The sequence below is a fragment of the Cornus florida genome, unplaced genomic scaffold, assembly GCF_030987335.1.
Source record: "Cornus florida cultivar Cherokee Brave unplaced genomic scaffold, ASM3098733v1 CherokeeBrave_3.0.0_Hap2_Chr09, whole genome shotgun sequence".
Lineage (NCBI taxonomy): Eukaryota > Viridiplantae > Streptophyta > Magnoliopsida > Cornales > Cornaceae > Cornus > Cornus florida.
Window position 1 is genome coordinate 2,956,039 of NW_026775579.1, and position 22,683 is coordinate 2,978,721.

General features: G+C 38.5%; 1 protein-coding gene across 4 annotated transcripts in view; it reads right to left on the bottom strand.

Annotated features, from left to right (window-relative positions):
• Positions 1-22,683, bottom strand: part of LOC132273456 (carboxypeptidase SOL1) — a 115,004-nt gene that overhangs the window by 82,274 nt on the left and 10,047 nt on the right. For all 4 annotated transcript variants that reach the window (XM_059774416.1, XM_059774414.1, XM_059774418.1 and 1 more), the window contains 2 exons: positions 5,824-5,919; positions 4,679-4,801 (listed from right to left, as the gene is read on the bottom strand). In XM_059774416.1, coding sequence (XP_059630399.1) covers positions 4,679-4,801; positions 5,824-5,919 — 219 coding nt within the window. The remainder of the gene's footprint in view (positions 1-4,678; positions 4,802-5,823; positions 5,920-22,683) is intronic.

Sequence of the window (22,683 nt, forward strand, 5' to 3'; positions counted from 1 at the left end):
CCAGAAACAGAAAATCTGCTACAGCTGCGCGTGAAGAAACCATCATCTTCAACTTTCCAAAAGCCCTATCTTCGAACCAGCCGCCACCACGAACTTACAGAACATATCCGATCTAACATAAAGGCTTGAAAAAAAGTTCAAATCCCTAACAAGCATCCACGATACAATCTTCTATGAGCAAGTCTTCATCAGCCGTGTCCGATGTCGCGAAAGGGTGTCCGACCCATATCCCGAGTCGGTGTCCGTATTGTATCGTGTCAACACGGACACCCTGGGCTAATATGCCGAGTCCAGGTAACACAGGCTCCCACCCAACCCCCTCTCTAGGTGTCCGTCAAGCCTCTCGTAGATCTAGGCATGAGATTTGAACTCGAGACTTTGGCTCTGATAGCATGTTAACCACCATTTACTCTAAAAGCTTAAGTTGTTAGAGAAGGTGCAACTATAATATTTATAATCTTCAAATAATTTTAAAATTAAAACATGAATAAAATAATAATATAATAATAAAAGGACAAATCTCTAAATCTATCTATCTTACCTACATCTTTAATAGCAAAAGCGAAACACATGCACTTCAAGCTCTTGGGCCATATCCCGTTCTCCATCACAAAATCAATTTAAATCATGAACATTTTGAAACCCTAATTATGTGAGGCAGGTACCCTAATTTGTGAGTGCATCATTGTGTCAATTTACCTTTTAACCCTTACTGATGAAGATCACTAAAATACCCTTGAATATAGAATCATTTCAGTCTTCACACATCATTTCATGGCGGCAGAAATCCCTGGCTTTATGGCTCAAAGAGGGAGAACGCAATACGAAATTCTTTCATAGGCTCGCTAATGCCCATAGGAGGTGCAACCATATCAGAAGGATCTATGCGGATGGAGTGGAGATGTGTAGGGAGGAGGATGTGTATAGGGGGATTGTTTCCTACTAGCAGAGGCTCTACTCGGAGACTGTTGGTTGGAGACCCAGGCTCGGTGGCCTTCATTTTGATTCAATCTCCGTGTTGGAGAGGGATGGGCTAGAGATTCCTTTATTTGAGGAGGAAGTGTTTGGGGCGTTGAAGAGCTGCAATGGTGATAAGTCTCCGAAACCGGACGGGTTTACTATGAGATTTTTGTTGGAGAACTGGGAAGTGGTTAGGAGTGAGGTAATGGGCACTTTTCAGGAGTTCTATTCTCACGAGCGGCTGAGAATTCGTTGAACGCTTCTTTCATTACCCTCATCCCTAAGAAGGATGGAGCTTCTGATGTTAAGGATTTTAGACCAATAAGTCTTGTGGGGTGTATTTATAAGCTTATTGCTAAAGTCCTTACTTTGAGAATGAGGGCGGTGCTAGATGGGGTTATTTTAGTCTCATAACGCTTTTGTTGGTAGTCGACAAATTCTTGACTCTGTTCTTATTGCCAGTGAGTGTGTGGATTCTAGGCAGAGAAGTGGTGAACCGGGAGTTTTATGCAAGCTTGATATCGAGAAGGCGTATGATCATGTCAGTTGGAGCTTTCTGCTGTATCTGCTAGGGAGGTTGGGTTTTGGAGAGAGATGGAGGGGGTGGATTGAGGCTTGTATTTCCTCAGTTAGATTCTCTGTTCTGGTGAACGGATCTATTACCGATTTTTTTGGTAGCTCTCGGGGTTTGACACAAGGTGATCCTCTATCTTCGTTTTTATTCCTTATTATTATAGAGGCTCTCAGTAGGTTGCTGGGAAGGGAATTATCAAGGGCTTTAGGGTCGGTAAAGACTCGGGTTAGATGGAGATCTCTCATTTACTGTTTGCAGATGATACATTGGTTTTCTGTGATGCTAATGTAGCCTAGCTGAGATATTTGAGGTGTGCCCTGGTTTGTTTTCAGGTATTTTCTGGGTTGAAAATTAATGTAGGAAAGAGCATATTTGTCCTTATAGGGGAGGTTTAGGATACCGCATCTCTTGCTGCAATTCTTGGGTGTGGGGTGGGCTCTTTTCCTATCTCCTATTTGGATTTCCCATTGAGTGCTCCGTCAAGGAGAGTGGGAGGTTGGATCCTATGATTGAGAGATTTGAAAGAAGACTGGCTAGTTGGAAGAAGCAGTACCTTTCGAAAGGTGGGAAGGTTACTCTTTTGTAGAGTACACTGTCGAGTCTACCTACTTACTTTCTATCCCTTTTTCAAATTCCCGTCTCAGTGGTTGAAAGGATTGAAAGACTTCAACGGAACTACCTTTGGGGTGGACGGGGGGACGAGTTCAAGTATCATCTTGTTCGTTGGGATCAAGTGTGCAGGCCAATTCCATTAGGAGGTCTGGGTATTAGGAGGTTGGCCCTTTTCAACAAGGCTCTTTTGGGAAAGTGGTTGTGGAGATTTGGTAATGAGCGCCATCGTCTTTCGAGGAAGGTGGTTGTGTGTCGCTACGAGGAGGAAAGAGGCGGTTGGTCCTCACATCCGGTCAGATTCGCTAGAGGTGTGGGAAGAATTTTCTAAACATATTAGATTTAGAGTACGGGATGGCAGGGGAGTACGGTTCTGGGAGGATTTATGGTGTGGTGATCGCCCGTTGGCTCATTCCTTTCCCAGACTTTTCCGAATTGCCTTGGATAGACATACTTTAGTGACCAACTGTTATCGGCTCGATAACGGTAGGCTTGCATGGGATGTTCGTTTTCAGCGTTCCTTTCAAGATTGGGAGTTAAAGGAGGTTGCAGGTTTGTTGGAGCTGTTTTACGGACAGGAGATAGATGGTAGTGGCACGGACTCTCTGGTTTGGGTGACTTCCTCTCAAAGGAGGTTCGAGGTTCGTTCCTTATTCAGTTGTCTATTTGATTTTCATGGTTCTAATTTTCCTTGGAAAACGGTATGGCGTTCCAAGGCTCCCCTTAAAGTGGCCTTCTTTGTCTGGACTATTGCTTGGGGCAAGATTTTAACCCTGGATAATTTGAGAAAGAGAAGACAGATTACAATCAATTGGTATTGTTTGTGCAAGAGGAGTGGGGAGTCTGTGGATCACCGTCCTGTAGCTCATGACTATTGGAGCCTTATCTTTGGCATTTTCGGCGTCCATTGGGTTATGCCTCGATCCTCAAGGGGTTTGATTGACGCTTGGCGAGGCTGTAGTGTGGGAGCCCACGCCCGTGAGTGTTGGTGGGTTCCCCTTTGTGTCTGGTTGTGCTTATGGAAGGAGCAGAATAGAAGATCTTTTGAAGGGGAGGAATCTTCCTTAGGGGCCTTGAAGTTTCATATTATTAGCTCTCTTTTTAGTTGGGTTTTGGGGAAATGTGTGCATCCATTGATGAGTTTATTGATTTTTTGGGTTCAGTGGGTCCTTAGGACCTTGTCTCTAGCTTCGGCCTCTATATAGCTCGTGGGACGTGTTCCCAATTTGAACGCTTTCTAATACATTTTACTTATCAAAAACAAATAAGCTAACTTTTGTCCAATTTTTAAACTAAGCTAGAAATGAAAACAAAAGTACAGGCCTGAGTTTTGATTTACGAAATTTGGCAACATAAAATTCCTATTGACCTATCAGCTATATTTAAAATATAACTGTGATAATTTTTTATTTAAAAAATAAAATAAAATAAAATAAAAGAGTATCAAAGCCTCAAGATCTATTCAACCCCCTCTATATCTGTTTTGAGCCTTGCACTAACACTAGTATCAAAGCCTCAAGTTCCAATCCCAAATTATTTATATCAATTGGTATCAGAGCCTATCGATTGTAGATTTAACAATTAGTACTGGAGCATATCAATTATAGATTATTTTTTCCTTGACAAGAAAACCACACCCCCATTTGCCCCTATGGGGACTTGAACCCTCAAATTCCACTTTGGAGGTAGAGGAGATACCACTATGGTGGTATATCAATTGTAGGTTTAACAAGGAGTTTGGGAAACTTATCTTCCCATAGTTCATTTATGGATTGGATGATTATCTTGATTTCTAATTAAATGCTTCTAATTACAGCAAACAAAAAATTATTATGTCAAAAATTAGTATATCAGAAAGCAGAGTACTGAGTGTGCCTTGAGCTTCCTGTTTATAAATTCTGCTACATTGATTTTTGGAATGTACAATGCATCATCATTTTGAAACTATTCTTCTGCGGTGTCAGCATATGCCACAGCAGGATTTGACTACCAATTCACAAAGGGGAAGTAAAATAATTCAGCGAAATTTTAGGAACCCTGAAACAAGCTCTGAATTTTAAAAGCTTGTGTTTATATTTAAAATTGACACTTGCATGTAAATCAAAGATTATGATGGTAACTGGACTAAAATATGGCAATGTGGACTACATCATTTTTTATACTTTAGTCATCATTAGGTAGGTTATTTTTTTTATGTTCATCTGCATATTTCTCATATCCTGCATTATTGAATAATATTATGGAATATATCAATGTATTCCTCAATTTAAAATGTGAATTCCAATTTATCCAACCAAAGAATAATTAGGAGGAGCAACCCGTTTATTCTTCTGCCAGATGTGATATGCTCAATGAATCCTACAGACTTTTCATCAGTACCAGAATCTAGTAGTTTCTTGTCTTGGGAAGAAGTCTCATGTCCTTTCCCAGACCCATTCGATATTTGATTTCATTCAACATTCAAGCAGGTCCAAAAGTTTGTGGTTCTATGTACTTTCACATAAAGGAGAATCAAACACAGCAAATGAAAAATACCTGGTCTGGAAAATCACGGTTTAGGTCATTGTTGTTTGCATTACCACGCCTCCTTAGTGAAAACCCATCAGGATTCATTGACGGAAGTATATGAAGATGAACATTATCTATAATCAGTGTTGCCTGTGGTCACCAATGCCCAGTTCATTATGATTACATATTTTAAGTGAAACATACTGTATTACTACGTTACAAAGTGCCACTGTTATCGACCATTCTGAGAGAAAAGAAGGGTAGATAAATAGACAAATGTATACTGGAAGTAAAGTCAATTAGAAAAAAAAAAATTGCAAGTGGTTTAAAATATAATCATGCATGTCAAGAGTAGATCATACATGAAGCCATGAAGGAAATATTTTTAATATATATATATATATAAATCATGCTAAGGAATTAAATGGTCTCCTGATGCACAAATGTACCTTTGAAAGGTACATCTCATGATGCATGAATTAGTACTTAAGTAGGCTGAATTTGGGAGAAGAATGGATGGTATTGCAAATAAACAAGACAACTAGAATTTACTACATAAGCCCCATGGTACTAAGGAACTACCAAAAAGACCCATCCCCTTTCCCACATAACTTTGACTAAAAGAAAAAGGAGAAATACCAAAAAGGAGCAAGCTACAAAATAGGCGTCTTATTTAATTACACAATTCATTAGCAATTGAAAACAGTGTGAACTTTCAAAAGTGAATTTCCCAGAAAACTAGGACAATGCTAAAGCTGAACGGTGGAAGGCAGGAAAAGGGAAGGGAAAGGAAGGAGAAGGATAGCAATTACAGGATTTGGTAGAGGTGGGAAAGGAGAACTGAAAGGAAGAGAAGAGGTAGGTCTTCCCTCCAAGCCACCATATTCTTTCCTCCCAAATATGGGAGGAAAAAGAGATACCCCTCTATTTTTTTAACATTTTTTCCCCAAATAATCATTTCTTTAATATGTGAGGTTATAATAACAAAATCACGTGATATTCCTTTCCTCCTTTCTCTATTCCTTCCTGTGTAACCAACAAAAAGAGGTAAAAGCCTCTTCCTTTGCATAAAGATACCTTTTCCATCCTTCCTACCTTCCTTCCAATTTCTCGTCCTGGGTAACAAGAAAAGTTGATAAAAAAATGTGTAAAAGGAAAGCAAAGAACATTACCAATGGATCCTTCATATAATTATCACACAACCAATTTGCCAGACGCAACAGAAGCTCACGACCTACAGGTTCATCCCCGTGCACATTTCCTATGAACTGCATCCAGAAAATCAGTAACCAAAATAATCATAGCATCTATGGTTCTGAAAAGGCAATTACTTGTACAAATATTAGGAACAAAAACCAAAAATGCTTTGAAGTAGTGGTACTGGTACCCAGACAAAATAAAAATACATTACTTAATATGCACAGAAGTGTCCTGATAAGTCAATGTATTACCCAAAAATAAAACCACTCTCCCACTAGTTTTACTCCAAAACTATCCATGTCACAAAATTTGCCATATTGGACATCATACAGCAACCTAACTTATTCCAGGACACAACACATTTTGTAATATTGTAGTTCCTACTAAAGAAAATATATATACAGCAACCTCACTTATTCGGACAGTTCTTGTGGATGAATTATTGTGGAGATATCCTGATTTTGAATTTAAGTATCGATGACTGCTAGTTGTATAAGCTTTATTGATGATGTATATGTAATGGAGATTTTATGTCAATTGTTGATCGTTTATTGAACTAGCATGTATAGTGTTTCTTGGTGGATCCATATCTGTATGATTTGGCTTGTAAACACCATTACAGTTTTTGCTTGGTTCACTCCCAGTTTGTTTATGTATGCTGGAGGTAGTGAGGGTGAATTGTTAAGCTCAAAGGAAGTTCTCTTTTGCTTTTGTCTCAAGGATTGTGTTGAAAAGTTTGGTACCATATGTTACCCAATAAATGACTCTAGAGGAGAGGAGAGGGAGGGGGGTTGAATAGAGAGTCTATGGCAAACAATGGTAATTTTTCAGATTAAAAGATTATGCAAGTCTAAGCAAATATCTCTATAAATTGTGCAAGATGAATTATGAATATAACAATGTAAGCAATGTAAGCACAATAAAGTATGAGATAAGGGAAGAAAATTTGCAAACTATAACACGCCGATTTAGCGAGGTTCGGAACTCCTACTCCTCGGCTCAAGATCCCTCTTGAGACTTTCCCAAATCCAATACGGCTTCTCCTTTCGGATGGAGAGCAAACCTTTACAATGAAGCAAACTTGCTTCCTTCTCTTAGGCTTCCTTTGGCTCACACCAACCCTTTAGAACAGTTTGTGGGAAGAATATGTATACAAGAAGATCTCCCAAAACATTGATATACAAATCAGATTGATACACAAATCAAATGCTCATAAGACTAGGTAGATATGAAATCAAGTTGAAGCTCAAGTTTGTTGATGAAAAGAGAGAAAGAGTCAAAGATTGTATTGAATGCTCATAAATGTTTCTCAAGTGTATTTTCTCCATAAATGCACAACCGTATATATAGAGAAAATCTGCAGAATATGGCTGTTAAAGCTAGTTGGAGAAGCATTAAATGCTAAACTAGCCGTTAGAATTCAAACCCAGCAGGTTTCGGTCGGCTAATACAAGTTTCGGCCGGCAGATACGTCTGTTTGGCTTAGCATGCTTACTGCCTCAATTTAGGTCCAATACCAGTCCGCTCTGCTGGAAGTTTCACCAGTCGACCGAAAGTACCTAATTGTGAATTTAGACTACCTTTAAGGTGTCTTTGGCCTTGTACTTCATTTAGGTCAATTGTGAATGAAACAATAATGTTCATGACCTACTTCTAGGTTGTTTAAGGATCAAAGATGGATAAATGAATGATTTATGCATGATCCTAAAGAGATGAGATTTGAAAAAATTTCATAAATACTCTGACAAATGAATCATATGCACTCACCAACCTATCTACCCCTTTCTTCAATCTTTGGCGTTGATCATTGAGCTTTAGGGATTCTTCCTTGATCTTTGAGTTGAATTCTTGGCCTTTCAAAACCAAGTCAACTTAAATGCTCCATGCTTTGACTTTTTGGATCTTCAAGTCATTTCCATGTCCAGCGCTTCACCGTTGATGTCTTCATGTGTAATGGAATGCTTAGAATGTGACTTTGATCTTCTTTGCTTCATTGAGGTCAATCTTGGAAATATGACAAATCAAGTACAACACTCAATGTAAATACTAGTGCCTAAACACTATTAATGGTTTGTAATCATCAAAATTACTAGATTGCCCTATCAAAACCTTTGGGTCAACACCATATGGTGAAAATCGGGTCGTGACACCAACCCACATCTTTTCACATCCGAAACTTGGTACCGGCAATGGGAGAGTCAAAAATAACCTATGTTTATGATTTCTAACTAATGTTTACCCTATAACTAGACTTCCACAATAATGTGCTCTCGAGTCATACCTACGGCAGACTTGATACATAGACCAGAATAATCTCACTTCAAAAACTTAATCAGCAGAGATTCTTAACAAAAACCCAGTTAATAAGAATACAAATAGTTAACCACCATCTACTCTAAAAGCTTAAGCTGTTAGAGAAGGTGTGACTTTATTATCTAAATCCTTCAACAGGCCCCCTCAAATGTGGCCTTCTTTTTGGTCCAACACGTGTTTTCAGTTTCAATTATCAGGGTGATGGTTAGGTTTGAGCACAGGGCCTTGCCTGCTCAGTAAAGTACCAGATCAGATCAGCAGAGCAACCAAAAATATCTCAATGCAAGAAATAAAATATCAGATCAGTAGAGTAAGATTCTACCATTCTTTTAACATGTCATGTGCTAAAAGAATCTCTCAAAACATGCAAAACAAGAATAATGCTGTCAATTACAAAACTCCAAAATCTCTAAGAAACGTATTTGTTGGAAAGGAGAATATTCGGCTGAGATTTATTGCTGATCTCTAGGGACTGCCTAGCTGTATTTTATATTTAAATATAGGCCTAGTCAACTCTGTAAATAAGGAAAATTAGTTGTATAGTTATTATGTTCCTTTTTTAATGCCTTGTATAGCCTTATAGGTAGTGTACGTATATATCATTCTCAGTATCAATGAAATACCATTTCACTAAAACAATTCTCTCCTAATTCCTTGTTGTTCAGATGGTATCAGAGCAGGAACTTTATTTCTGACTCTTTTCTGCATTCCGAAAAAAATTACCAGGACTTATTCCTTGGTAAACTCCACATTTTTTTTTTCTTTTTCCTCTCAAATTGAAACCCCAACTTCTCACGATGTCTTAAGTCTCATCTGAAGTCTCTTCTAAGCCTACTGAAAATCGTGGTCCTCTTTCTTCACTTGGAGAGGCATTTGCTGAAGTTCAAAGGGAGGAAAGCCGCCGTAGTGTTATGCTCGGAAAAAGGGGGCTAGGGCATCGATTGAAAATTCTGCCCTAGTCATTGCTGATGCAAATGCGAGCAGAACTTCCAATAGCCAGCGCAGAGCTGAGGACAAGCCTCAGATATGGTGTGATTTCTGCAACAAACCCCGCCATACACGTGAGACATGCTAGAAGATTCATGGCAAACCTGCCAACTAGAAGAGCAGCAAGCCTGGAGACCGATCTGCTCGTGCAAATGAGGCTGATGCTGGTCCCTTCAGTAAAGAGCAGATGGGATCATCTTCTGAAGCTGCTGAAATCCAATCCAGAGTCTCGTATTCCTTATGTTTCTCTGGCCCAAACAGGTAGCAACTCTAGTGCTTTCTCTTGTCATTCTAGTCCTACACCTTGGATCATTGATTCGGGTGCTTCTGATCACATGACAAATCTCTCTCGTGTATTTCATTCTTATTCGCCTTGTTCTAGTAATAAAAAAAAGTTAGAATTGCAGATGGAAAATTTCATCTATTGCAGGAAAAGGCTCTATCAAAATTTCTGAAAAAATCACCCTAAAATCTGTCCTTCATGTCCCTAATCTTGCCTGTAATCTCTTACCTGTGAGTCAACTCTCTAAAGATTCTAATTGTCATGTTACCTTTTTTGACTCTCACTGTGATTTTCAGGACCTGAGCACTGGGATGATGATTGGCAGTGCTAGAATGGTGGACGGTCTTTACTATTTTGATGACAACTTCCTCCGTAATAAACAAGTTCAAGGCTTTGGTACTAGAATTAGTTCTCTCTCTGTCCGTGAACAAATAATGATTTGGCATACTAGACTAGGACATCCTAGTTTTTCTTATTTGAATTATCTATTTCCTGTTCTATTTAAAAATGTGGATTGTTCATCTTTTCAATGTGAAAGTTGTCATTTATCAAAGAGCCATCGTACTACGTACAATTCAAAACCATATTGTGCCTCAAAACCATTTTACTTAATTCATAGCGACGTTTGGGGTCCTTCAAAAATTACCACATCTTCTGGAAAAAAATGGTTTGTAACTTTCATAGATGATCACACTCGGCTATGTTGGTTATATTTGATGAATGATAAATCTGAAGTTGAAAATTTGTTCAAAAATTTTTAGCATATGGTTGAAAACCAATTTCAAACAAAAATAAGAATACTTCATTCTGATAATGGAACTGAGTATTTCAATCAATTTTTGGGAAATTTTTTAAAGGAAAAGAGGATTCAACATCAATCTACTTGTAGTGATACTCCTCAACAAAATTGTATTGCCGAGAGAAAAAACATACATTTACTTGAAGTTGCACGTGCCATAATGTTCTCAATGCATATACCAAAATATCTATGGGGAGACGCTATTTTGACAGCATCTTCTTTAATAAATAGAATGCCTACTCGTATTTTTAAATATATTACACCTTTAGAGTGTTTCAAAATCTTCTTCCCTGAATGCCGAATTTTCTCTAACTTACCCTTGAAAATTTTTGGGTGCACTGTGTTTGTTCACATACCTAGTAGGCTTCAATCCAAACTTGATCCTAGGGCAGAAAAATGTGTGTTTATCGGTTATGCGCCAAACAAAAGGGGATACAAGTGTTATAATCCTAAAACAAAAAACATTTTTGTGAGTATGGATGTATCGTTTGTGGAAAGTCAGCCTTACTTTGGACAAAACTGTCTTCAGGGGGAGATAGTGAATAATGAAGCTCAATTTTGGGAAACAGCTGTTCCTCTGCCTAATACCTTAGTTGTTTCTCTACCTAATACCTTCTTTCCCGTACCTGTTCTTGATCCTTCCACCTCTAATAATCAAAACTCAGTGCTTCGTGTTTACACTAGAAGGAGTACTCATCAAAAAAATAAAGACTTGACTACAACTCTAGCACACGACCAACCACTGTCTCTGAGTGATGGTCCATCTACTACTCCAGGTAACTCTAATCCTTTTTTGTCAAATTCCACTCCTACTGCTTTGGATCTTAATGTACCTATAGCACTTAGAAAGTGAGTCCGAACCTATACAGAACATCTTATTGCTAAATATGTGTCTTGCCATAGGCTTTCTAAGTCTCATAAAGCTTTTACCTCAAAAATCTCCCACCTGTTTATCCCAAGAACCATTCAGGAAGCTTTAGATAATCCGGATTGGAAACTGGCAGTTTTGGAAGAGATGATTGCTCTGAAAAAGAATAGGACTTGCGATATAGTTAACTTACCCAAGGAGAAGAAAATGGTAGGATGCAAATGGGTGTTTACAGTTAAGTGTAGAGGAAGTATAGAAAGGTACAAGGCATGTTTAGTGGCAAAAGGATTTACATAGACACACGGAATTGATTACCAGGAGACTTTTGCTCCAGTCGCAAAGATTAATTCAATCCGTGTCTTACTATCCTTAGCAATTAGTCTTGACTGGCCATTACACCAGCTAGATGTAAAAAACGCATTCTTAAACGGGGATTTGGAAGAGGAAGTCTTTATTAGCCTACCACCGGGGTTTGAAGAACAACTTGGTGAAGGGAAAGTGTGTAGACTAAGAAAATCCCTGTATGGTCTCAAACAATCTCCCAGTTTGAGCAATTTGGGAAAGTTGTAAAGGGCCACGGATATACACAAAGTCAGGCAAATCACACTATGTTCTATAAGCACTCAAAAGAAGGAAAGATTGCTATTTTGATTGTTTATGTTGATGATACAATATTAACAGGTGATGATCATGTTGAGCTCAAAAGACACAAGAGAGTTCTTGCTGATGACTTTGAGATCAAGGACTTGGGAGCCTTAAAGTATTTTCTTGGAATGGAGTTTGCCAGGTCTAAAAAGGGCATCGTTGTGTCTCAACGAAAATATGTGATGGATCTTCTTGGAGAGATAAGTCTACTCGGTAGCAAGGTAGCATAGACACCAATTGAACCTAATTTGAAGCTCCAATCTGCTAAACCCGAAGATGTGAAGAACGCAAAACAATTTCAAAGGCTAGTTGGTAAACTGATTTATTTGTCGCATACTCGCCCAGATGTAGCTTTTGCAGTGAGCATGGTAAGTCAATTTATGCACTCACCAGGTCCAGAACACTTTGAGGCTGTGTACAAAATCCTAAGGTACTTAAAGGGATCACCAGGGAAGGGCCTACTGTTTGAAAAGCACGGTCACCTACAAATTAAAGTATATACAGATGCAAACTGTGCTGGGAGTATAACCGATAGAAGGTCGACCCCTGCCTACTGTACTTTTGTTGGAGGAAACCTTATTACTTGGCATAGTAAAAAGCAAAATGTGGTGGCAAGAAGCAGTGTTGAAGCTGAATTTATATCAGTTGCCCACGGAATTTGTGAGGTGTTGTGGGTTAAGAGAATCTTAGACGAACTGAAGGTCTCAAGTGCCTCTCCGATAAAGGCATACTGTGATAACAAAGCAGCAATCTCAATAGCACATAATCCTGTTCTTCATGACAAAACCAAGCATGTTGAGGTAGACAAGCACTTCATCAAGGAGAAAATAAAGAACGGGCAGATTTGTATGACCTATATACCAACTGATGAACAGATTGTAGACGTTCTTACAAAGGGTCTGTCCAAGAAACAATTTGAGAAACTGACAGGCAAGCTGGCTGTGGAAGATAGCTTCAAACCAGCTTGAGGGGGAGCGTTGGAAAGGAGAATATTCGGCTGAGATTTATTGATGATCTCTAGGGATTGCCTAGCTGTATTTTATGTTTAAATATAGGCCTAGTCAACTCTGTAAATTAGGAAAATTAGTTTTATAGTTATTATGTTCCTTTTTTAATGCCTTATATAGCCTATAAGTAGTGTACGTGTATATCATTCTCAGTATCAATGAAATACCATTTCACGAAAACAATTCTCTCCTAATTCCTTGTTGTTCAGAGTATTATATGTATCATCATACTCCAATAAGCTTATTGGGAGAAAATATAGGGATTTGATCTGCATGGGGAGTATCTTTAGGGATTGGATTTGATCTGATCTTAATTTGATTTTATATGATATTATTTTCATCATCTGCCTCTTAAAGGCATAGGATCAGTGATTTGATTTACTTTCCACTTATGTAATATTCAGTGTGTAATATAAATTAGGAGTATGGCTAATGAGAATTGGTGGCTTACAAGAGCCTTTTACATTCAACTAAGCTATACCTGAAAATTTGCATCACTTGCCACTAAGAGAAATTCAACTGTAGTTCGCTTAACAAACATTTTCTATCTAATAATCAATGTAAGATGGCATAATACAGTTACCAAAATCAAATAGAAACAAATAAGCTAAAGGAAGTGAGGTAAGTGCTAACGAATTGGTAGTAGTGGATTGCAAAATCAATGAAACGGAGGTAAAGGGGATGGGAAAGGGTTTTTTAGCATTCAATAAATGAGTTAGCACGATCACAAAAATGCCCTGTGTCATTATTTTAATCTGATTTTTGCATAAATAGAATTGTTTCAATTTTCCAGAATTGACTAGATTCGTTAGATTCCTAATTTTTTTATCCTAAAAAAAAAAAACCTTGTTGCTATTACAGGCCCACAACTCAAATTTGTAATAGAAATTTGAAATTTGGTATTCCAAAACAGCTCTTTGCTGAGAGGACGCAACATGATCAAACTCAAGAAATCAACATTGACTCACATAGTTGCAACTGTTACCAATCAAACTATAAATCCCAAAATAAAAGTGTTGAAAGAAAGGGAGAATACATGAAAACGTATATATTATTGAGTATATAATACAATAATACAATGGGATTTATATAGGATAAGCTACAAGTGAGTGAGTGGAGAACAAGTAAACCCTATACATGGTAATGTTATTTATGGTAGTGAGGGGTAGGTGAAGGCGGCTACAGAATACAGAAAACATTAGTAAATCCTATTATACAATGTAATCTAATTGTACACGTGTGACAGCTCATACTATACTGTACAACACTCCCCCTCAAGCTGGAGAGTAGATGTCAATAACTCTCAGCTTGTGACATATGGAATCAATAGAGTTCTTGGGAAGCGCCTCAGTGTAGATATCTGCCAACTGTCTGCCAGAAGGAACAAAAGGTGTAAGAATCTCATTCGAGTCAACTATAGATCGAATGAAATGGCAATCTACTTCAATGTGTTTAGTCCTCTCACAGTAGACTGGATTGCTAACAATATGAATAGCTGTCTGATTGTCACAATGGAGATGAATTGGGTACTGGACTGAATTCCCTATAAAAGAGTCTTCAATCGAGTAAGCATCAACTCTGCTTCAGCACTGGAATGAGCCACAACGGACTATTTCTTGCTCCTCCAAGTACTTAGATTTCCCCTATGAAGGTGCAATAAACCATGGTGGACCGTCAATCAGAAGGAGAACCGAACCAATCTGCATCTGTGTATCCCTTAATCTGAAGATGTCCAGAAGATTGATAAAGCAAATCACGTCCTAGGGCACCCTTAAGCAAGATGCGTACAACTGCCTCCATGTGCGGTACCTGAGGACTCGTCATAAACTGGCTCACAACACCGACTACATAGGAGATTGTTCGGACGAGTGATTGTGAGGTAAATAAGTTTACCTACAAGTCCCCGATACATCTCAGGAACATCGAGTGGGTAACCATCATCAACCTTTAGTTTTACATTAGTCTCCATGGGTGTAGCTACAGGTTTCAAACTAAGATATCCAATATCCTGTAAGAGATCAAAAGTATAGTTCCACCGAGAGAGACTAATGCCTTGCTTCGACCGAGCCACCTCAATTCCTAAAAAAAACCAAAGTTTGCCCAAATCCTTAGTAAGGAAGCTAGAACTCAAGTGATGGATTAAAACTTGTATTCCATCTCTGTCACTGCCGGTGCAAACGATATCATCTACATACACCACAAGAATCACAATACCACGTTTCGTTTTCTTATAAAAGAGAGAGTGATGAGCTAACTTCTAGTCATACCATGAGCTACCACTGCTTTACTGAACTAATCAAACCATACACGAGGCGACTATTTGAGGCCATAGATAGACTTCTTGAGATGACACACACACTCCCCCTTGGACTTAAACCCAGGTGGTTGAGCCATATAGATTTTCTGAGTTGTTGCCTTTAAGGGAGAATTAAATCAAGAGTAAAGTATAAGAAGAAAAAAAAAAAAAAAAGAAAGAGCATCAGAGAAAATGAGGGAGAGATGGGGAAAAAGAGAATTCTTTTTTTTGATAAGTAAAAGTTATTAAAGGCACTCAAAAGGGAAGCGCTCCCAAGAGAACAAAAAGCCGCTACAAGTGACATTGCATCTTCAAACTATCAACAAAATCCAAAAGACTATCCAAGGATATACAATTTCGCCCATTAACCCAAATGAATAAAGACGACAAAATATTGTATTTGAGAGACCAAATAGGGGACTCTTCCCCCTCAAAGGATCTCCTATTTCTCTCACGCCACAAGCCCCACCAAAGACAGAGGGGAGTGGCTCTCTAAGCATCTCTGATTCGGCTCTCCACTATACACCCTTTCCAAGCCTCAAACAAATCAACCGTGGACTCAGGGAACACCCAAGCCACACCAAAGGCAACCAAGAACATAACCAGAATGTCCCTCACCATAGGGCAATGAATAAGAAGGTGGTTCACAAATTGAGGAAAGAGAGAAAGAATACTTTCATCTGTCCACCACATTCTATTTATTATAACAAGTTCCAGCAATTACACATAAGCCTCAATATTATATAAGTAATAACAATATTTTGCAAGCAAGTCTTGCCCACACCCTTAGTCAAAACATTAGCAACCTGGTCATGTGTGTTGGCAAATGGCGTACAAATGAGCCCAAGACGAAGCCTTTTCTTGATGAAGTGTCGATCGACTTCAAAGTGCTTTGTCATGTCATGTTTAACTGGGTTTAACTGGATTGTGGGCAATGCTGATAGTAGATTTGTTGTCACAATACAACTTCATTTGACTCTTAAACAGGATAACCCAACTCACCCAACATCGTTCGTAGCCATAACAACTCACAAACTCCATGTGCCATGGATCTAAACTCATTTGCACTAGATCTAGCTACTACAGACTGTTTATTGCTTCGCCATGAAACAATATTACCTCCAACAAATGTGCAATATCCTAAAGTAGATCGTCGATCTGTCACAAACCCTCCCAATCAGCATCAATATAGGCTTCAACACGCAAGTGGCCATGACAGCCAAACAATATCCCTTTAGGTGAACCCTTGAGGTAGCGAAGAACATGATGAGCTACCTCAAGGTGAGGTGTACATGAAGCATGCATTAACTGACTAATCACACTAACAGCGTAGGCAATATCCGGGTGAGTGAGAAATAGGTAAATCAATCTCCCAAACAATCGCTGAAATCTTCCCACATCATCTAATGGGTCTCCATCTACATCATTAGGCCTATGGTTATGCTCAATGGGAATATCAATAGGTCTAGCTCCAAGCCTACCTTTTTCAGCCAACAAATCTAACACACACTTCTGTTGAGACATGAACACCCCTTTCTTTGATCTGCACAACTAGATGCTAAGAAAGTATCTCAATGATCCGAGGTCTTTAACCTCAAACTCTGTCCCCAAGAATGACTTCATTCGACGAATCTCTTCCGGATGTGATAACAATATCATTAACATATACAATAAGGGCAATGGTGCAGCCCTGGTGCTTCTTGATGAAGAGAGTATGATTTGTCTGACTCTGTGTGTACCCTACTCTTTTCACAGCAGTACAGAACCTCTCAAACCAAGCACATGGCAACTGGTTTAACCCATACAAGGCTTTATTTAGCTTGCACAGTAAATTCTGACCATTGGCAAGCTTAAACCCTGGTGGCATAGTCATATACATCTCTTCCTCCGTGTTACCATAAAGGAAAGTACTCTTTACATCCAGCTGATGTAAAGGCCAATTCAAATTAGTTGCTAAAGAAAGAAGAACACGTATAGAGTTCATCTTGGTAACTAGAGCAAATGTTTCCAGATAATCAATCCAATAGGTCTGAGTAAAGCCCTTAGCAACTAACAGGGCTTTATATCTCTCTCCATTGTTCCGTCTGCATGATAGTTTATTGTGTAGACCCATTTGCAGCATACTGGTTTCTTATCCCTAGGTAATGGAACAATATCCCAAGTACCATTCTTCTTAAGGGCTTTCATCTCTTCAAGCATGGCTACCTTCCGTGGAGTTTGACGAAGAGCATCTGAAACACTATAAGGAACAGATTCAGAGGAGAAACACGAAGTGAAAGCACATGTTGGAGATAAGGCATCATAGGATACAAACTGAGATATGGGATGTTTTGTACAACTACGAACACCATTACGATAGGCAATAAGGAAATCAAGATCAACAGGAATACTATTGGGAAAAGAATCAGGAGTATCAATGTCAACTAAAGAATTACCAGGATCGAGAGAGAATTCTTGGTCCTGGGGTGAGTCAATAACTTGTTTTGCCTCCTAGTGTAGACAATTGGTTGCTTTCCTGCTACAAATCATTAGTGTTAGGAGGACTAAACATAAGCACCTCAATAAGAAGCTCCCCCATAATGGGAAGCTCCCCCTCAATAGGAACAGGCTAAGGAAGGGGGCATTCCTTCTAAATGGACGACGAATTCTTTACCTGTATAGTAGTCTCCCCCTGTAGAGAATCTCTAGTGGTGGAAAAAAAAAAAAAAAAAAGGAACAGGCTCAAAGAATGTAACATCCATGGAGACAAAGCGACGACGAGTGTTAAAGTTATAACACTGATACCCTTTCTGAGTGGTTAAGTATCCAAGAAAGATGCATTAGATTGCCTTAGGGTCCATTTTGTCCTTGCGATGATGAATGTGAACATAACAAACACAACCAAACACTTTCGGACGGACAGTAAACAAGGCAATGTGATGGTGTGAGACAAAGAAGGGGGATTGATAGCCAAGAACATTAGAAGGTATGCGATTGATAAGGTATGTAGTTGTTAAGCTTGCATCAGCCAAATAATTTTTAGGTCCCATCCCAATTAAAAGAGAACGGGTCACCTCCATAATATGACACTGTTTTCTTTTAGCTACACCGTTCTGTTATGGTGTATCGACACATGAGGTTTGATGGACAATCCAATTATCAGCAAAAAAGGAGGCAAGACCACTCCTACATAAACTCTCCTCCATTATCAGATCGAATGATTTTGAAGGAACAACCAAACATAGTACATATCATCTTATGAAAGGTTTTAAAAACGGAATGAACTTCATCTTTGGTTTTCATAAGATAAGGCCAAGTATATCAACTAAAGTCATCAACAAACACAATAAAGTAACGAAAACCAATTAACGAAGTAGCATAGTTGTCAAAGGCGCCGGAGGCGCGCGCCTAAGGCGCAAGGCGCCTCCAGGCGCCATCACATCGCCTCTATTGACTTAAGGCGCTTGGGTTAATGAAGGCGTGCGCCTTTACTTCAAAGGCGCTAGGCGAAAGGCTCTCTAAAGGCGCGCCTAATTGGTTTTGTATTATTTTGTTTGTTTATTCTTTGTTTATTTGTTATATTGTTATTGTTTTTATTATATTATTATTTTATTAGTTAAAACATGATAGTTACAAGTTACAACATAAGAAAAAACAAAAAAGAGAACAAAAAAGTAAACAAAGAAGACAGAGGCAGTCAGCGACGAGGACGACTTGGTCTCGGAAGCCGGATCTGCGTTGGATTTGCCGGATCTGTGTCGGCGACTCTGCCGGTAAGTTTTCCAACTTCTCTTCTTCTTCTTCTCTTCTTCTTCTCTCCTCCTCCTTCTCTTCTTCTTCTCTCCTCCTAGGCTCCTTCTCTTCTCGGATCTCGGAAGCCGGATCAGTTTTTTTTTTTCCTCTATTCTTCTTCTTTTCTTCTTCTTCTTCTTTTCTTCTCTCGGCCGAGTCAAGTTTGGAAGATTTTTTTTTTTCTTTTCTTCTTCTTTTTATTTTTTATTTATTTTTATTTTATTTTTTTTTCTCGAGTCTGGAGACTCTGGAGCATAGTTGTTGCATTGTTGCTATTTTTTATCTTGATCTTGTGCTATTTTATTTTAATATTAAAATAACAGTTGCTATTTTTATTTTTTTTTGTGAACTTTTATTTTATTTTTTTATTTTTTTTATTTTATTTGTTGAGTTTATCAGTGAACTTTTCCCTTGAAACTTGCAGCATATTAAAGTCTTTTTTTTTTTTTTTGGGTTTCATAACATGATCAATAGATTTTCTATTATTCAATAGAGGATGAATACTGAAAATTTTAAAGAGCTAAATTTTATACGATGGTGCAAATGGTGAAATTTGCATTAGTGAAGTTACTGTGATTTAGAATGTGAAGTTACTGTGATTTAAAATCTTACAAAATTTAAAGTGATACATGATTTTCGTGATATTTAAAATACATTATAAAATGCACTGAAGCATGGATTTAAAATACATTATCAAATACACTTTTTTTATTATTCACTGTTGAATTTAAGTACTTGATTTAGTTGGCTTTGACATCTTTATGTTGAATATTGAACTTAAGTAATTCATTTAGTTGACTTTTGCATCTTTATATATATACTATTGCATCTTTAATTCTTTATTAGGTGGGTATTGTTTTTTTTTTTTTCAACGTGCGCCTTGCTTCAATCGGGCGCATGCTTCACCTTGCGCCTTGCGCCTCAGGCTCCAGGAGGCATTTGCGCTTTTGTGCGCCTTGAGCCTTTAACAACTATGCGAAGTAGTATATTCAGGACCCCCACACATTAGAATGAACAAGCTGCAAAGGAGTTGTACTTTTATTAATACTAGTAGGATAAGATAAACGACATTGTTTAGCAAGAACGCATGTTTAGCAATTGAACTCAGAAGATTCAACAAAAGCAAATTGAGGAAGCACGTGTCAAAACAGGAAGAGGTAAATGACCTAGTCTATTTTGCCATCGCATTAACGTATCTTTATTGACATTACTATTCCTAACACTAGATTGATTTGCAACATAATAAGAAGTTGGCCTCGCATTCAACAAATACAAGCCATTGTCCTCACATCCACTTCCAATCATCTTCCCCGTATCCAAGTCCTGAAACACATAGTAAGATGGAAAAAGGGTTACACTACAATTCAAGCCTTTTGTAATGTGACTGACAGAAAGGAAGTTAATGGTAGACTTTGGGATATAAAGAACAGAAGATAAGGTAAGATTAAGGAGAGGCAAGAACGGTGCCCTTCCCCGCAATGGAGGTGAAGGTGCCATCAGCCACTCTAACCTTATCATTACCAGAACATAATCTGTACGAAAAAAAAAATCAGATGTCATACCAGTCATGTGATCAGTGGCTCCTGAATCAGTGATCTAGGGTGGCCCACCAGATAATGTGGAAACCTGATGTGTCGAATGAGAGGTGCCTCTCTGAGCGAAGTTAAAGGTGGAAATGGAGGCATTTTGAGCTAGTAAATGTCGAAAAGTATCAAGTTCAGCCCCGGACAAAGAACTCGGTGGCCCTGAGGAGGCATGACCGGTAGAAGCAGTCTCACGCTGTGCAGTATGTGCCGTAAATAACCCCCTAAATGGACTAGGCCTTTGCCTAGCATTCACATGAGCTGGAGTAGGATGACCGTGTAAATTCTAGCATGTTTTCCTAGTGTAGCGCATACACCCATAGTGATCACACCTCAACTTGCTCTTGTCATCCTAATTTCCTCCTTTTGGAGGATTGGGCTTATTCCATTGTTGTGTGTCAAAAGCAAACCTTTCAGTCAATGGTACTTCTAGCTCAGGCTTAGTGTATACAGGTGCAAACATAGCATTCATTCTACTCTCCTCAGCATAGATATACGAAAACACATATCTAACAAAAGTAGGGGTTGGATACCTGCGTAACATTTGTACCCTGGCATGCTCATATCTCAAATGCAGACCACCTAAGAACTCATAGATTCGATTCCTTTCAACCATAGCACGAATTACTTTAACATCAGTTGTACACACAAGTGTGTAGTCTTGGTAGTGATCTAACTCTTCCCATTTACCACGTAAAGTGTGGTAATATGTAACAAGAGTTTGGTTTTCCTGCTTGAATCTTGAAATCTGTTGTTGGAGTTCATACAGTTTTGCAAAATTACCAACCGAGGAATACGTCTCTTCCACAGCCGTCCATAGCTCTTTAGTTGTTTTCACAAACAGAAACCCTTTGCTGACCTGTGGCTACATTGACTGTAACAACCACGTCATAACTAGTGCATAACTTCTTTTGAAGTCACCTCTGAACCAGGCATTTTATCAAACAGTTTCTGGGTATACAATCCTCATAAACAAAAGCAGTAACAAAATACGTAGAGAACCACCTCTCTAACACACAAACTTCAACTGGAAAGATTATAGTCTATTGAGATGCATAAAAAAACGATCACACAGTCACCACACATACCCTAGAAAGCAACAAAGTAGACCATACCATAATCACAAACGACGAAAAAAAAGCCGATATTGCAAAACCACGCGAACACGAAAAAAAAACACCAATTGAGACTGCAATAGTTCAAAAACATGTCCAAAAAAATATAATACTACTTCCTTGCAAACAAATCCCATCTTGGAATCTCTTCAAAACCCTTCACACCCATTAGGGTTTACACAAACTTGCCCTGGGGTTTCAACTACACACCTAAAGTTTTACAAACCATGCTCTGATACCATGTTAACTTTAAGAGATAATCAAATCAAGAGTAAAGTATAAGAGGAAGAAAAAGAAAAAAGAGAAGAAAGAGGAAGAAAAGAGAGAGAGAGAGAGAGAGAGAGATGGGAAAAGAGAGAAAGAATGAAAGAATACTTTCATCCTTCCACCACATTCTATTTATAATAACAAGTTTCAGCAATTACACATTAGCCCCAACATTATATAAGTAATAACAAATAAGCCCCTAACAACAGTAAGGTCATCACTTCATGAAGTGGCCAGTCTAGATTCGCAACAAGAGAGATTATCACACGAACAGAATTTAGATTGCCAACAGGAGAGAACATCTCAGTATAATCAAGGCCATAAGTCAGAGTGTAGCCTTTAGCAACAAGGCAAACTTTGAGACGGACAACAGTACCATTGGGCTTCTATTTAAGGGCGAAAAACTAACGACAACCAATAACCTGAGTATCAGCAGGCTTAGGAACAAGGTCCTAAGTATGATTCAATTTTAAAGCATTTATTTCTTCTTTCATAGCGTTCCTCCACCCTGGATGAGAAAGTGCCTCCCTGCAGCACTTCGAAAGAGCAATAGAGGATAACGACAAAGAAAAAAGTTTGGAAGGAGGAGGACAATTTATTATATGATATAAAATTGGAGATAGGTTGATTGGTACATGATAAGCACTAAAAAGTGCGCATTTAAACCCCTTAATCTTGAATGTTCTAAGACCTTATTCTATCTTATTTCCCCGTTTTAGTCTAATTTCATGTTATTCTCCTTTCATGCACTTATCCCTAAAACAAGTCAAATCAGCTAAATTAGAGCATTAGAAGAAGCAATCTAAAGTCTAGTGAAAGAAAGGAGCAAAGTGGAAGCAAAGTGATGAAAAATCCCTCTTCGATCGATCGAACCAAGCTATGTTCGATCGCATTACGA